At 40.7% G+C, this 14,154-nt stretch overlaps 2 protein-coding genes across 8 annotated transcripts in view; both read left to right on the top strand.

Moving 5' to 3' along the window:
* Positions 1–8,488, top strand: part of LOC108162447 (semaphorin-1A) — a 143,985-nt gene extending 135,497 nt beyond the window's left edge. Inside the window, exons 12-22 of one of the 7 annotated variants that reach the window (XR_001775571.2) lie at positions 2,389–2,471; positions 2,542–2,685; positions 2,744–2,855; positions 3,111–3,253; positions 3,351–3,479; positions 4,482–4,689; positions 4,749–5,022; positions 5,087–5,140; positions 6,289–6,351; positions 7,654–7,726; positions 8,279–8,298. Coding sequence is in view for 5 of the 7 variants with exons in the window: in XM_017297189.2 (XP_017152678.2) it covers positions 2,389–2,471; positions 2,542–2,685; positions 2,744–2,855; positions 3,111–3,253; positions 3,351–3,479; positions 4,482–4,689; positions 4,749–5,022; positions 5,087–5,140; positions 7,654–7,726; positions 8,279–8,466 (1,408 nt within the window). In the remaining 2 variants the exon portion in view is untranslated. Of the gene's footprint in view, positions 1–2,388; positions 2,472–2,541; positions 2,686–2,743; positions 2,856–3,110; positions 3,254–3,350; positions 3,480–4,481; positions 4,690–4,748; positions 5,023–5,086; positions 5,141–6,288; positions 6,352–6,499; positions 6,518–7,653; positions 7,727–8,278 lie in introns of those variants that run through there. The other 6 variants (XR_004473093.1, XM_017297189.2, XM_033393923.1 and 3 more) reach the window with 6 other exon arrangements.
* LOC108162450 (putative uncharacterized protein DDB_G0290521) lies at positions 8,471–13,905 on the top strand. The gene has a single exon (XM_017297193.2). The coding sequence runs from the start codon at positions 8,488–8,490 to the stop codon at positions 9,181–9,183; it is 696 nt and encodes a 231-aa protein (XP_017152682.1). The 5' UTR covers positions 8,471–8,487; the 3' UTR covers positions 9,184–13,905.
* Positions 13,906–14,154: the final 249 nt, after the last annotated feature.

The raw sequence follows: 14,154 nt of genomic DNA, 5'->3' as shown, positions 1-14,154 counted from the left end.
ATTGGCTATCATTTACTTTTCACCTTTAACTTTCCCTCTTTCACTTTTTGTCACATCTTCAACAGCTTAATTCCGATTTGGCCAGGGCCAAGCCCTCAAGACGAAGAGCCACAATTTCATTTATCATATTTTCCATTTTCCATTTAAATTTGAACAATTCGAATAAATTATTTCAAATAACGAACGAGACAACCGCAAATTGACGTCACAACGAGGTGTGAAGTTTGCGGGGAGTGCATCGAACACAAATGACAGAAAATCAAATCAAAAATTGCCCAAAAATGTCTATGGCACATTTTGCAGAGATATAGAGAGAGAGAGAGAGAGACAGAAATTGATTATAATTTCATTTGAGGCCAGAGAATCATCGTTTGGTTGGGCGACCACTTCCGCTCTTCGAGGGATATCCAGCCAGAGCTGGGGCGTGGCATAAATAAATCTTGGAAAAGAAAGAACATGGGAAGGGACAAAGGACACAGGACACAGGCCAGGACAGGCAGCAGAGACAGGACACAAAGAGAGACACAGGCAGAGAGCAACCAGCAGGAGCAGGATTTGCATGCTGGGATGGGAACGGACAGGGCGGTGGGATGGGATGGTTTGGTTTGGGAGGTGGGAGGTAAAAGTTTGCCGCAAGTTGAAAGTTGTAGCGTCTCTGGAAAAGTTGAATGTTTCAGCAAGTTGGCAGCTTTGGCTCTGTTGCAAATTGCTTCCTGACTCGGACCGGAAGTATCCCATATTCAACTGATTTCTGGCAGCTGGCTGACCATATCCCGTGTCTCTTCAATGCCTTGTCCTTATCGTGTCTCGCCGTTCTTATCGCCAGGCAACGGCGATGGGACGGTTAGAAGCCCACCTCAGGCGGCGGCGGAGGCTATGTGGTTCGGGTTCGGGTTCCATGGGGTGGGGGGTAGTGGAAGGTTAACTTCCTTTCTGCTTTGTCTGTCCCTGGCCCTGGCCCTGGCACCCAACTTGTTGTTGTTACTGTCATCGTCGCCCTCCAAAACCCATCCGAGCGATGCAAAAGTTGGCTACATTTTTGCAAGTTTCAATTGCCCCCGGACTCTGGACTTTGACCCGAAGCTGGACATGTTTCTGGCCCTGACTTGGATCCCAGACCCACCCTACACCCTACACACAGTCGCCTCTTTAAACAATTTTCCAATTTTTTACTTGGGACATCTCTGTGTATTTATTTTGCATATGTACTATGTATGTCCCATACATTCCATACTCTGTATTGGCGTGGCCTTTGGCCTTTCATTTTTCTAATTTTCGGCCATGGAAAAACTTTTGGCCAACTTTGTTCCTGGACAACGTTCGGCTCTGTTCTGTCTGCCATTCCAGCAGCAGTTTAATATTTGAAACGCCCTTTATTTTGAATAGCATTGGCAATCAGTGTTTTATTTATTCATTTGATCCCCGACCTGCCTCAAAATAAAATATACGAGTATGTTGAATAAATAAGTACATATTTCAAAATGAATGCCCAAAAAGCTCGGAATTTAATTGCGTGGCAGACGAGGAAGCTTTAAAGAGAAGGCAGAGCTCTACAGAGAGATTAGTTAATTAACAATAAAAAGCAAAAGCAATGGCAGCGAGGGACATTGTCTGGCACAGTGGCAGCTTCAACTCCAGCTCCAGAGTCAGCTCTAGTCCTTGCTGCAGATAGACATTTGCATTTAAATCGAGGCAGGAGGCATGACAGCAACAATAGACATGGCCCAGACCAGGCCAGGCCACAAATGTTGCAGCAACTGGCGAAGGCAGAGCCATCCACGTTTTTGTGGTCAAATCAGAGAGAAATTTTCGCTTTTATTTCATCTACTTTGTGTGTGTGTTGCTGTTGATGTTGCTGTTTCAGTTACTGCGAATATGTTTTTTTACACAAAAAATACACACAAATTGTTTGTTGCTGCCTCTTGTCCATCGTATCTGTGTATCTGCTGGTGTGGCTGCCACACTGTCGTTGCAGTTGTACGAGTAGCTGCTGGGTCTGTGGCTATGGCTGTGGCTTTCTGGCATTCTGTTTCCCCTCCTAACAGGCGCCCGCCTCGGAGCTTTTGTCAGCGGACAGCAGCAGCGGCGACCATTTCGGCGTCTGTCCATTATTAATGGACATCTAACCAACATGACAGACATCCATCCATCCATCCATCCATCCGTCCATTGTCAGTGGAACAGAACAGACGAAAACAATGTTCCAAAATAAAAGAAACACAAAATAAAGAAAATATCCATTGACATTTCGTTGTGTCTACTCGAATAATAGAAGCGGACAAAGAGAGCTGCTATAGAAAACTGAAATCGAATCCCCCTGACAGCTGCAAAAGTAATTAAGTATCCAATAAGATAATAATATAATGTTATTCTATGTACCTTTTCCAGATATCGCTTCACCCAGATAGCTGTCGATGCACAGATCAAAACACCGGGCGGCAAGACCTACGATGTCATATTCGTGGGCACAGGTGAGTACTCTTTCGAACATAGTAAATCAATGAAAATTCATCCTGTTCACTGTATCCTCTTTATATGTAGATCACGGGAAGATCATCAAATCGGTGAATGCCGAATCAGCTGATTCCGCTGACAAGGTCACCTCCGTGGTCATCGAGGAGATCGATGTGCTGACCAAAAGCGAACCGATACGGAATCTGGAAATAGTCCGGACCATGCAATACGGTGAGTAGAGCCCATTGAGTTGATGGACAACACAACTTAACTCTAGGTTCTTACACAGATCAACCCAAGGATGGCAGCTACGACGATGGCAAATTAATCATTGTGACAGACAGCCAGGTGATAGCCATACAATTGCATCGTTGTCACAATGACAAAATCACCAGCTGCAGGTAGGTCCATCTACCACCTACCGTCTACCATCCACCAACAGCATCTGCATCTGCATCCGCATCCGCAGAGCCCAGAGAATGGCATTTTTATTATCATGTAACAATTTGCGTGACTTTCATGGCATGTCGTGCGCCTGTCTGGCCACTTGACTGCCGCCGCCTCAATATGCTGTGCATTTATGGAGTTTTACTTTTTCGCATTTCGCAATTTTGCAATATATTTATCCACCATCTTTCCATCTTCTCTTTCCTCAGCGAGTGCGTCGCCTTGCAGGATCCTTACTGTGCCTGGGACAAAATTGCCGGCAAGTGTCGCTCCCATGGCGCACCACGTTGGCTGGAGGAGAACTATTTCTATCAGAATGTGTCCACTGGCCAGCATGCTGCCTGTCCCTCAGGTGAGTCCCAGAAGCGGTCACGACCTTCCATCGAATGCGAAATTAACCTCTTCTCTGTGTTTTCCCTCTGTCTCTCTCTCTCTCTCTCTTTCTGTAGGCAAAATCAATTCAAAAGATGCCAATGTGGGCGAGCAGAAGGGTTTCCGGAATGACATGGACTTATTGGATTCGCGTCGTCAGAGCAAGGATCAGGAAATCATCGACAATATTGATAAGAACTTTGAAGGTGATTTATCTAAGCGTTTTACTCTCCTCTCCTCTCGTTCTCTCTATCTCTATCCATCTTTATATTGCCATATTTTTGCCGTTCGTTTTTTGTATAATGCACGTACTTGCTTGTCACTTTTTCCCGGTGCTGGAGCTGCCTCTCCCCAATCTCTGCCCTCAGCTATCTCTCGCTCTCTGCTATCTGTATCTGTGTACCTGTGTTTACCTGTGCGCCCCCCCTGTTGTCTTCCGTTGCAAATCACATTTTCATTTTGCCTGGATTCGCCAGACTCCGTTGGCTTATTGCCACTTTATGCTATTCAATTTCAATCCTAAATGTTTCCCATGCACTTTACTTCACGCGAAAAATACGAGTAAGCTCGTATATATTTTCTGTTTTCCGTTGAAAAGTCATCTTTTGAATGATTAGCCATGAGATAAGTGAGACATTCCCATTTGCAATGGAAAATGCTCACTCCTGTGGCGATAATTGTCTGCTCATGAAAGGATTCCTTGGAAATTTGTAGGGAAATTCCTGATCTTCTGTTACTATATTCTTCTTTTGAATGCTTGATGAAAACTAAATAAATATACATATACCTATTCTATATATATACTCAAATATTTAATATACCACGTGTTGTTGTTGTACAATTATATTAACAATTCTTGTTCATGTTCTCTTGTTTCTTTTATCTTTATGTATCTGTATGATTTCATCTGTTTTCCGAACAATTTCCTTATAACGTGCGTTCTAAATTCGATGTTTGGATGTTTATTGATGTCGTAATGGATCATCTTCCATATATGTACTCCCCACACTGAAACCGCCCCACCTGAAACCCGACACAACCAACCAACCAACCAACAAACAAACAACAAAAACCAATCTATACAATATATTTGTTGTGAATTGTTGTGAAATGTGTGTTGAATGTTTGTTTTACCTACTGCACACACTGTATCGATGCGAACGAACCGAAATATTGTGCCCATAAATTGCATTGCTCTCTAATCGAAGGCCCTCAAATTTCCGCAGACATTATCAATGCCCAATACACGGTGGAGACCCTGGTGATGGCCGTGCTGGCCGGATCGATATTCTCGCTGCTGGTTGGCTTCTTTACAGGCTACTTCTGCGGCCGGCGCTGCCACAAGGACGAGGACGACAATCTGCCGTACCCGGACACGGAGTACGAGTACTTTGAGCAGCGTCAGAACGTCAATAGGTGAGTGAGGAGTCCCGTCTGCTTAGCCATTATCCACTTATGCGAATCTTTCTCCCCAGCAGTTTCCCCTCGTCGTGCCGAATCCAACAGGAGCCGAAGCTGCTGCCCCAGGTGGAGGAGGTGACCTATGCAGAGCCAGTGCTGCTGCCACAGCCACCGCCGCAGAACAAGATGCACTCGCCGAAGAACACGCTCCGCAAGCCACCCATGCATCAGATGCACCAGGGACCCAACTCGGAGACGCTCTTCCAGTTCCAGCCAGATGGCTACAACACCCAGCAGACATATCGCGGACGCGACAACTTTGGAACGTTGCGCTCCCACCAGGTGATGGTGAGTATTTCCATATATCCTTATATATGGAGGAGTCTCATCTGTCGTTTCCCCATACCCACAGGGCGACAACTATCGACGCGGCGATGGCTTTTCGACCACACGCAGCGTCAAGAAGGTAAGTTTGTCCACTTCCTCGTCTGGTTGTGGCGATTGATTATTTTCATTTCCGATTATAAATCGTATCGTACTACTACTACTACTACTACTACTAATACTATTACTATTACTACTACCACTACCACTACCACTACTAATCTCTAATCGTAACTCCAATTGCGCTCTTTCGATGTTGTTGACATTTATTGACATTAGCTAACTTAACGTAACTTAAGTCGGAAAACTTGTGGTGCGCTTGTATTTGATTGAACTCTCCTCGCACACTCGTCGATTGGTGTATTTCTTAGACTCACTTTTCAACATATGTACCTACTAAATGTATCGATGTATATGTTCTTCTGTTCATGTGCGTGTGCCTATGAGTGTCACCCATAGTTCCGTACCTATCATATAAGTGTTGAGATAACAGAGCACCTACATAAGCGTATAGCTATCATCCACATAAATGTTGTACTTATCAATGTTGCATTATCATTTAGTATTACTACTTGTCGTACCATTTGCATGTCTGTTTTATTTTGATCATACCTATATATGCATACGTACCTTCTTCAGTTTAGTTTATTGTATACATTTAAGTCATGGCAGGGATACTAAAACTGATCGAAAAACCTATTAAATCTGTCTAACATCCATCCATAGTTTGTGTTTCCAAATTGGATGCTTCTTTTGGGATAATTTTAATTATTTAACGATTCCCTAACCCCCAAGAATACCAAACGCCATTTGTATATATGTATCATAGGAATCCCTGTAAATCATCATCAACCATATCTTTCTATTTACTTCGTAACTCTTGGGTTCTGTCTTCAAAAGTTGGAAATACACCAATCGTTCGAATCGGAGTCGGGTTGGATCTTTGCAGGCCCCTCTTTCTCTCTTGCTCTCTCCTGCTCTCTTTGGCTCTCTTAGCATTTTGTATAGCAACTACTGTTCCTCACTCAGAGAAAAACCACTTTCTATATCGTTACTAACTTCTTCATGCTATCCGAACTATTCACAAAACTCGAAACTCACAAAAATCAGACTACAGAAACTTCATTAACACACACGAAAATACCTCAAAGAGAAAACGAAAACAACAAAAAACAAAAACAAAAACTCTATCTCTATCTTTTCTCTCTTCTTTTTCCCTTTTTTCATCAGGTTTACCTTTGAGACGGGAGTGGGGCGGCTGAAACCAGTCAGGGACTAATTACCCAAAATATGGTAAATACTTATGCATAAACTAAAGCAAATTTAGTTCATTTATTTCACCCATTCTTCTTTTTATTCATATTTTTTGTATATTTTTTGGCTTTTGTTTTTTTTTTTTGCCGGGCGTTCAATAATTGTTACCAAATATTCTGCTCAAAAGCTGCAATGTGGAAGCTCTCGTCACATCGAGCTCAACAGAAATTCGCTAGGCAAAAAGTAATTTCTGAAAAATATCCACCGTTTGAAAATTTGCTCTCACCTTTCGATCTTGTTTCGATCTCTTCTTTTTTTTGGTTATATCCGTTCCGTAGGCACAGTTGATGAAGATTTGTTGTTTGTTCTCTCTCTCTCTCTCTCTTAAATCACTGTTTCTTTTGGTTCCACATTACATATGTATTTGCGAATGCCGAAAACGAAATTCTCAATCGATCAATCAGTTAATCAATCAATCCAGTCAGCCATCCCGCGCCCAACTCGCTTCGTCGTCAGCCCATCACCACCATCGCCAGCGCCTTCTTCGCCTCCCTCCTCCAACCCATGTCTGATCTTTGTATGCCTGAGGGTGTGTGTGTGTGTGTGTATCTGTGGGTGTATGCTTTGGGTTGGACTTAGCGCTATATATGTATCTCTAAGAACTGTCTCCCCAACACACTTGAATCGCTTGAACTCTTCTGCATGGGCGCCGTTCTTGACTCCTTCAACAAACAAAAACACCCAAGAATCCTTCTTCAACGATTACCTCCTCGACAAGTGCTATATATACATCTATACGATAGATATATCCAAGCCACACCACAACTACTACTATATGTAACTGCAATAATAATACCTACCCCACTGCTATCCTCCCACCATGATACATGTACTCTAGTAACCTTTTACTTTCGATATATTATATATTTCAATATGCTACATGATTCTTCATTTTATTGCTTGCCAACTTACAAAAAATTTAAACCAAAAAACCACCGATTGGATCATTTGAGAATTCGCAAAAAGATCGAAAGTTGCAATTTAAATAAATTTTAATCCGATTGAGAATTCAGTAATTACAGTTATTTCGTTTATCATTTCGGAGCCATTAGAGCCAAATAATTTAGATCTTTAAATTGTGTTTGCCTTGCAACATTTGAGAGCCACCAAAATTGACTGCAACGTTTTTCCTTAGATTAAAAACGCAAATTAGAGATATGTTTTGTTTGTTATATTTCTTTTTTGTTTATTTGTAAACATATGAATATACCTTTTGCGAACTGAATAACGAATAACGAATATATGAGTATAAAAGAAAGTAAATGACACTCCAACCCCTAGGCTGTAAACAACACAAACACACGAAACAGAAGTCTTGGTCGCGCAAGAAGACAGCCGCCCCGTCATGGCATCGGTAAGTTTCTCTTCTCTTCTCTTCTCTCTCTCTCTTCTCTTATTTTTACATACACAGACATACACAGAGAGGCACAACACATACACTCACACAGACACTCTCCTTCCTCTCTATTCGCATCCTCTGTGACTTTCTCTCTCACTCTCTCTCTCTGAATGACCTTTGGAATGGGTGGACGCCTCTTTTGGATCCCTTGGATCTTCTGAAACATCCATGTGTCATGCCATGTCATTTTCTGACTTATTTTCCCCTTAATGATATCATACTATAATTTATTTTTATTCTATAACTGTAGTATCTGTCTGTGTGAGTGTTTATGTGCATGTTGCAACAGATTCAATTCGATGTTTTCCGTATTCCTCAATTCCTTTCTTGCAATATGTGCTTTGTGTGTGTACCCACCACCCCGTAGGCAACATGCACCCAAGCACTTGTACATAAACATATAGCATCTCTGTGGCTGTGTCTCTGTGTCCACCGATCCACCAATATCTTTATCTACTGCATTCAGATATGTGTGTCTATATCTTTTGGTTTGTTTCCCCGTTACAGTAACTCAACATCGCTCGAATAGCCCCCAGCCACAACCACAGCAGCAGCAGCAGGCACAACAGCAGCCGCACTCCAGCTCCGGCTCGTCGCCGGTAATGTCGAACAGCAGCTCCAGTCCAGCGCCGCCGTCGAGCAGTCCCAGCCCCCAGGAGAGCCCCAAGAACTGCAGCTACATTTACCGTGATTGATTGATATGTAACACCAAGTCGATGCCCCTCATTCAGGCCATGCCCACGCCCACGCCCACGCCCACTCCGACACCGACGCCGACGCCTACACCCACGCCCATGCCACACCCAGTCGCCGTTCGAGTCCAGCAGGAGCATCATCAGCATAACCAGAGCCCAATCTTCAAGACCTATGCCAAGTCCATGCCCGTGACGCCCATACAGCTTCAGTCGCCGATGGAAGAGACGCCCTCCTACGAGCTCTACGAACGCCACGCCCGCTCCGATGCCACATTCCACTTTGACGACGATGTAGATGTGGATGATGACGACGATGATGTGGAGGATACATCATCGCTGGCCATGATCACACCGCCGCCACCCTACGACACCCCCTATCTACTTTCGAGAAGAACCTGCAACAGTGCGGCGGCTCTGTCGCCGCCGCTGCCGCCTCCCCGCAGATTCCGTTTCGGCAATCGGGAGTTCTTCAGCATGAGTCCGGGTGGTGGCGGTGCCACGCCCACATCCACATCCAAAGGCAGCGCCATTACACCCACGAAACTGAGCGCCGCTGCGGCGGCCATGTTCGCCACCCCACAAATGGCCCAGCTGAACAGAAAGTGGGCGCATTTGCAGCGGAAGCGGCGACGGCGAAACAGCAGCTCCGGCGACTCCAAGGAGCTAGACAAACTGGTGCTGCAATCGGTCGATTGGGATGAGAATGAGATGTATTAGATACAATCGATGCACAGAGACTTAATCGAGCTGCAAATCAAGTATATGGTTTAAGAGTGCTGATGTTGACCCTGTCTACATCTGAGAGGGTCTAGGGCTGAGGCTGAACTGTTGCTATTACGTATATCCTTCCCCCTTCTCCACTTATCCTCCACCCAAGTCCATTTATCGAGCGTAAGATGATAATAGTTTGCATTTTTCCGATAGGCGCTGGATGAGGATATACTTAGACACAGAAGCCAGAGAAATTATACACGAAATTTACAGTTATATATAGCCTATATATACCCAGTTTTGCTGGCATACACATGCATCAAATACGTATATATACGATTATATACCATACACATACTTGAATGAATATATATATATACACATGTAGTGACGGTTCGGTTCGAGGTAGGGGCTAAGCTAAAGTAGAGCCAGCTGCAAACGAAACGATATTGTTAATTAACATTGATTGATTGATAACACATTTGAGAAGAGGAGAGAAGAGGAGTCAACAGTTTGTACATATTATTCTTAGAGTTGAAGTTGAAAGGAAACCTTATTTGAATAGAGTATACGCGATATACATACACGTTTTTGCATTTAAACCAGACAAATGGAAAAATAGAAGAAATTTACAAAAAGAAAAGAGAAAACAAAACGAAACGCTTATTACTGATTTATACAAAAAAACAACAACAACAACAAGTACAGTACTCGTAATATACCAAAATAGTAGAGCAAACAAATTAGTCTTAAGGGCAGCATAGCATTCGACGTTCGAAATTCGACGTTCGAAATTCGAGATTCGACATTCACATTCAGATCCAACTGCCAACCGCAACAGGAAATATAATATATCCTCCAAGTCAGACACGACACCAAATCACACCGAGAATCTATCGAGTGCATTTTCTAAGGTCAATTTTATTTGCAGAGCCTTAAGCTTCTTTTACAATCTTTCAATCTGCTTCAGAATCTGCTATAGAAATGTGTAAATTATGTACAGCCGATCCAAGGATGCAAGTAACTGTACAGATATATACATACATACTCGTACATGCATAGATATGTGCTATATGTGCCATAAATAGGGGCGGGAATCCGCTTTGAGTTTAGTTGTTATTATAGTTTGCATTGGGCTTAGGACGGTACAGAACAGAGAGCTCTCATTCTCTATGATGTATATATACTTATCTATACCTACATATATAAAACTATACGTACACGAGTATATATACGATGAGTATGAGAAGGGGTAAAAAGGTAAAGGTAACGGTAACGGTAAAGGTAAACACAAATTCCGTGTGAAGTGATCGATCAAAATTTAGTGAAAGCATTAACTAAACTGTAGCCTAGCCACATAGGGTTTGTATTATAGATTAGGCGACAGGATAGAGGAGAACTTTTGAGGATATTTGCACTAGGGGCATTTTCTAATGTTGTTCTCATAATAGAGTATATATACACAATATACAATTAACGATATACAATACATAGGGTATATAGTAAGGTAAGGCTAACCGATATTCAAATATTTTGTATGAAAACCTTAACAGAAATCCTTAAAATCCGATTAAATTCAAATATTGTATGGAACACTCGAGCTCGAGCTCGAGCTCGATGCATTCCAAGTTGCAAGAGACTCTCTCTGCACGAGAAAAAGCGTAGAAATATCTAAATCAAAGCAAATTGTAAGAACAAAACAATTGACAAATTGTAGTGTAAACAATTGACAAATTGTAGTGTAATCAATAAACACACACACACACACACACACACATAGACGACATAGAAGTGTATGTATGTACATATGTACTTGCGCTATATACTTTATGGAGCAGCAAACTAACGCTTTTATATGCCATTTTACTTTTTGACAAAACGTATACAAGCCGAAGAAGTAAATAAAAGAAGGGGGAAATCAGAAAAAGAAATGCAATAAATTTAGACAGCCAAAGACACAATTAATTACTCGAACGATTCTAATTATAATTTGTATTCATCATAATTGTTTGTGCTAAATTTTATTTAGTTTTAGTTGTAAATAAATATTCTTTATAGGCTTTTATTGCACTGAGGCAATATGCATATATAGCTTTGGTTTATTTAGTTTTTACTCTTTGTTTTCTTTGTTATTAACAATCAAATCAAACAACAATTGTGTGGAGTACTTCGAAAGCAATATGAACACGTAACAGATATATGTACATATGCATATGGTAAATATTTCATAGGCAAAAGGAAATCAAACAAAAGTCAGACACATAGCAGATTGGAATGAATGAATTAGGAATACCTTAGGCGTACACTAGGAGTTTGAACTATTTCTAGAACTCTAACTACATCAACTCTACTTATACAATTGCATACAATTGAGTATTAGCTCGAAATCAGATCATTAACTTTTATACACTTTACCATTTACATACACGAATATATACAACAAGCGAACAGAATAACGAATACCGAATACTCGATTCGAATACCGATTTCATAACAAAATAGTTAGTTGTACTCGTAATTTAGAGCCAGGATGCAATTGAAAGGTTTTACAGTGAATCATGCCTACAAAGAAAACAAACAACCAGCAATACAACAGCACACACACATAAAAAGATCCATAAATATACCGAATATATATATATAGATGATCCATATACATACACTTATTAGATACTTTAGAAGAGAGATTCTCTAGAGATGCTTTTAAATACGAAACAAAATCGAAAATCCAAAAATCCAAAAAAAATGAACAAACAAAAATAAATGAATTAAGCAAATGAAAAGTATTTTATTAAAACACGACTCTCGATCACTTGTTGATGAAGGGGAAACCGAGTAAAACAGCTAAAGATAGAACATACAATATAAACATAAATTTCTTAAAACTTCTGCAAACGCAAAATCACTCGTGAGATCAACAAAACTCAGCAACCTTTTTTTAGAGAGCCCAAGAGCAGCCCAACCCCTGCCTGAGGTTCGGTCCGGACGGAGCTGAAGATGGAGGTGAAGATGAAGATACTTTAAAGATACATTGTAAGCTAATTGAAAACGACTTTTAACTTTCTCCAAATAAGACGAAAAACGATTATTAGCCGCGTATGCCGAAACCAGATTGTAGCGAGCTATTTAGCAACTAATTATAAAAAGAAAAGAACAACCGGCAACAATGGCATTAACAAACTAGTGACAAAACATAACAAACAGAGGGAGGAATAGGAATATGGAAAACCAAGACACACTCAAGTTTTCATTTTTCCATTAAAACGATATATATTCAAGTGCTTCTTACATAAAAATAAATATATATATATACATATATACCTAAGTATATATAAATTATATATAAAATGATTACATGGTAGATATTATTATTACGGGCAGAATCGGAAACGAAAGGCATTGCATTATGAATACCTACTAACTAGGTTAAGGCATTTACTAAAACTCTATTATTATTATTATTATTATTATTATTACTATTATGTTTTGTGAGCGAACACAGAGCGAACTATTACAGATTACAGAATGAAAGAGGAGTTTTAGGGTAAGCCTTATACTACCTATGCAATGCACGATTCCCGGTCCCGGATAGTCGTACCGTGCCGTGTCGAGTAATGGCACGAAGCGTTTGGTTTTATATTATTTCTAAGTAGCCAGCAGCTCTCTATGCATATAGTACATACGTATATAAAGTATACACAAACAAACGTACGAGTAATCGATGCATTTTACTTACTTGAAAGCCATCAATGAAGCAAAGCAAAGTTAAAGCAAGTTCATGATTCAATTTATATAATTATGTTAAGATTTTATAACGCAACATGCCTAACGTATACATTACCTATATGAATACTATTATACGAGACTTTGTAAATACTTCACTTCACTTCACCAACCAAATAAATAATCTTTCATTCGAGCAAAAACCAGGACAAAAATCATAACGAAACCAAGAAAAATACCGATTCCAGAATCGATTTTCACAGCCTTGGTTCCACGTTCCACACACAATCCATATACACAATCCACACACGATCCATGATCTACGATCCACGGATAGGAGATGAGTATGTTATGCATTCTTTAGCGGTTACAAATACGTAAGGATAAATTTAAATTGTTGAATATGTAGCGCAAAGCATAATTGAAGATAAAGATGATAAAGCCCCAAAGGAATAACAAATATTTAACCAAATAAGTTACAAAACGCTATACACAAAACGGTACTTCCAAGCAACTATAGAGCTAACAGCAAACCATTTAAACAGTTAAACAGCAAACTTAATGAAGTTAAACGAAACAAAATGAATTGAATTGAATTCCGAATAGATCCGCACTCCTGATCGGGCGCTCACCACCACCACTACCTCCCTCCCAATCCCTCCTGTTATCCTACTCGCACTCTCTCTTCCATAGTACCCCCATAGTACTGCCAATCAGGAATTCTCCATAATTTAGAATTTAGTTCGAACCAAACGCTTCAGAAATTTACACAAACGCCTACATGAACACAGCGGATTTTGTGCGGATTGTGTGCGAAGTCGTAAATCAGAACAGCAACAGCGAGAAGAGGAACATCCGTTAAATGAAAGACAAGAACAACAAAAATTGTTAGTAAAAAGACTGAGCTACAAAATATACAAGAAAACAAAACAAAACAAAAGAAACATAAAGCAAACAAAAATGCTATCGATATCGAAATCGAGACAAAAGCTAAACGAAAGCAAATTAATGAAACCTTTGATTTACTGAGGAGTTAATTAATGTGCATTTCTGTGTAAACGGTTTTCTAACTAGACGCTTGACTAGAATTTCGTTCGATTCGTATGATTTGGTGGCCAATCGATTACACATACGAGTATGTTGAGAAGTTCCTAGCACGCAGCGCACTTGTCCACTTGCACTTGCAGATGGAGGCAGCCCGAATAAGTATCAATCATCAGTAAAACAATCAATCAATCAATCAGTTCAGTTTTA

This window comes from Drosophila miranda, chromosome 4 (assembly GCF_003369915.1).
Source record: "Drosophila miranda strain MSH22 chromosome 4, D.miranda_PacBio2.1, whole genome shotgun sequence".
Lineage (NCBI taxonomy): Eukaryota > Metazoa > Arthropoda > Insecta > Diptera > Drosophilidae > Drosophila > Drosophila miranda.
This window is presented reverse-complemented; position numbering and strand designations above follow the sequence as displayed.

Coding starts and splice junctions, on each gene's coding strand:
- LOC108162450 (XM_017297193.2), top strand. CDS start 8,488: ATGCCCCTCATTCAGGCCATGCCCACGCCCACGCCCACGCCCACTCCG.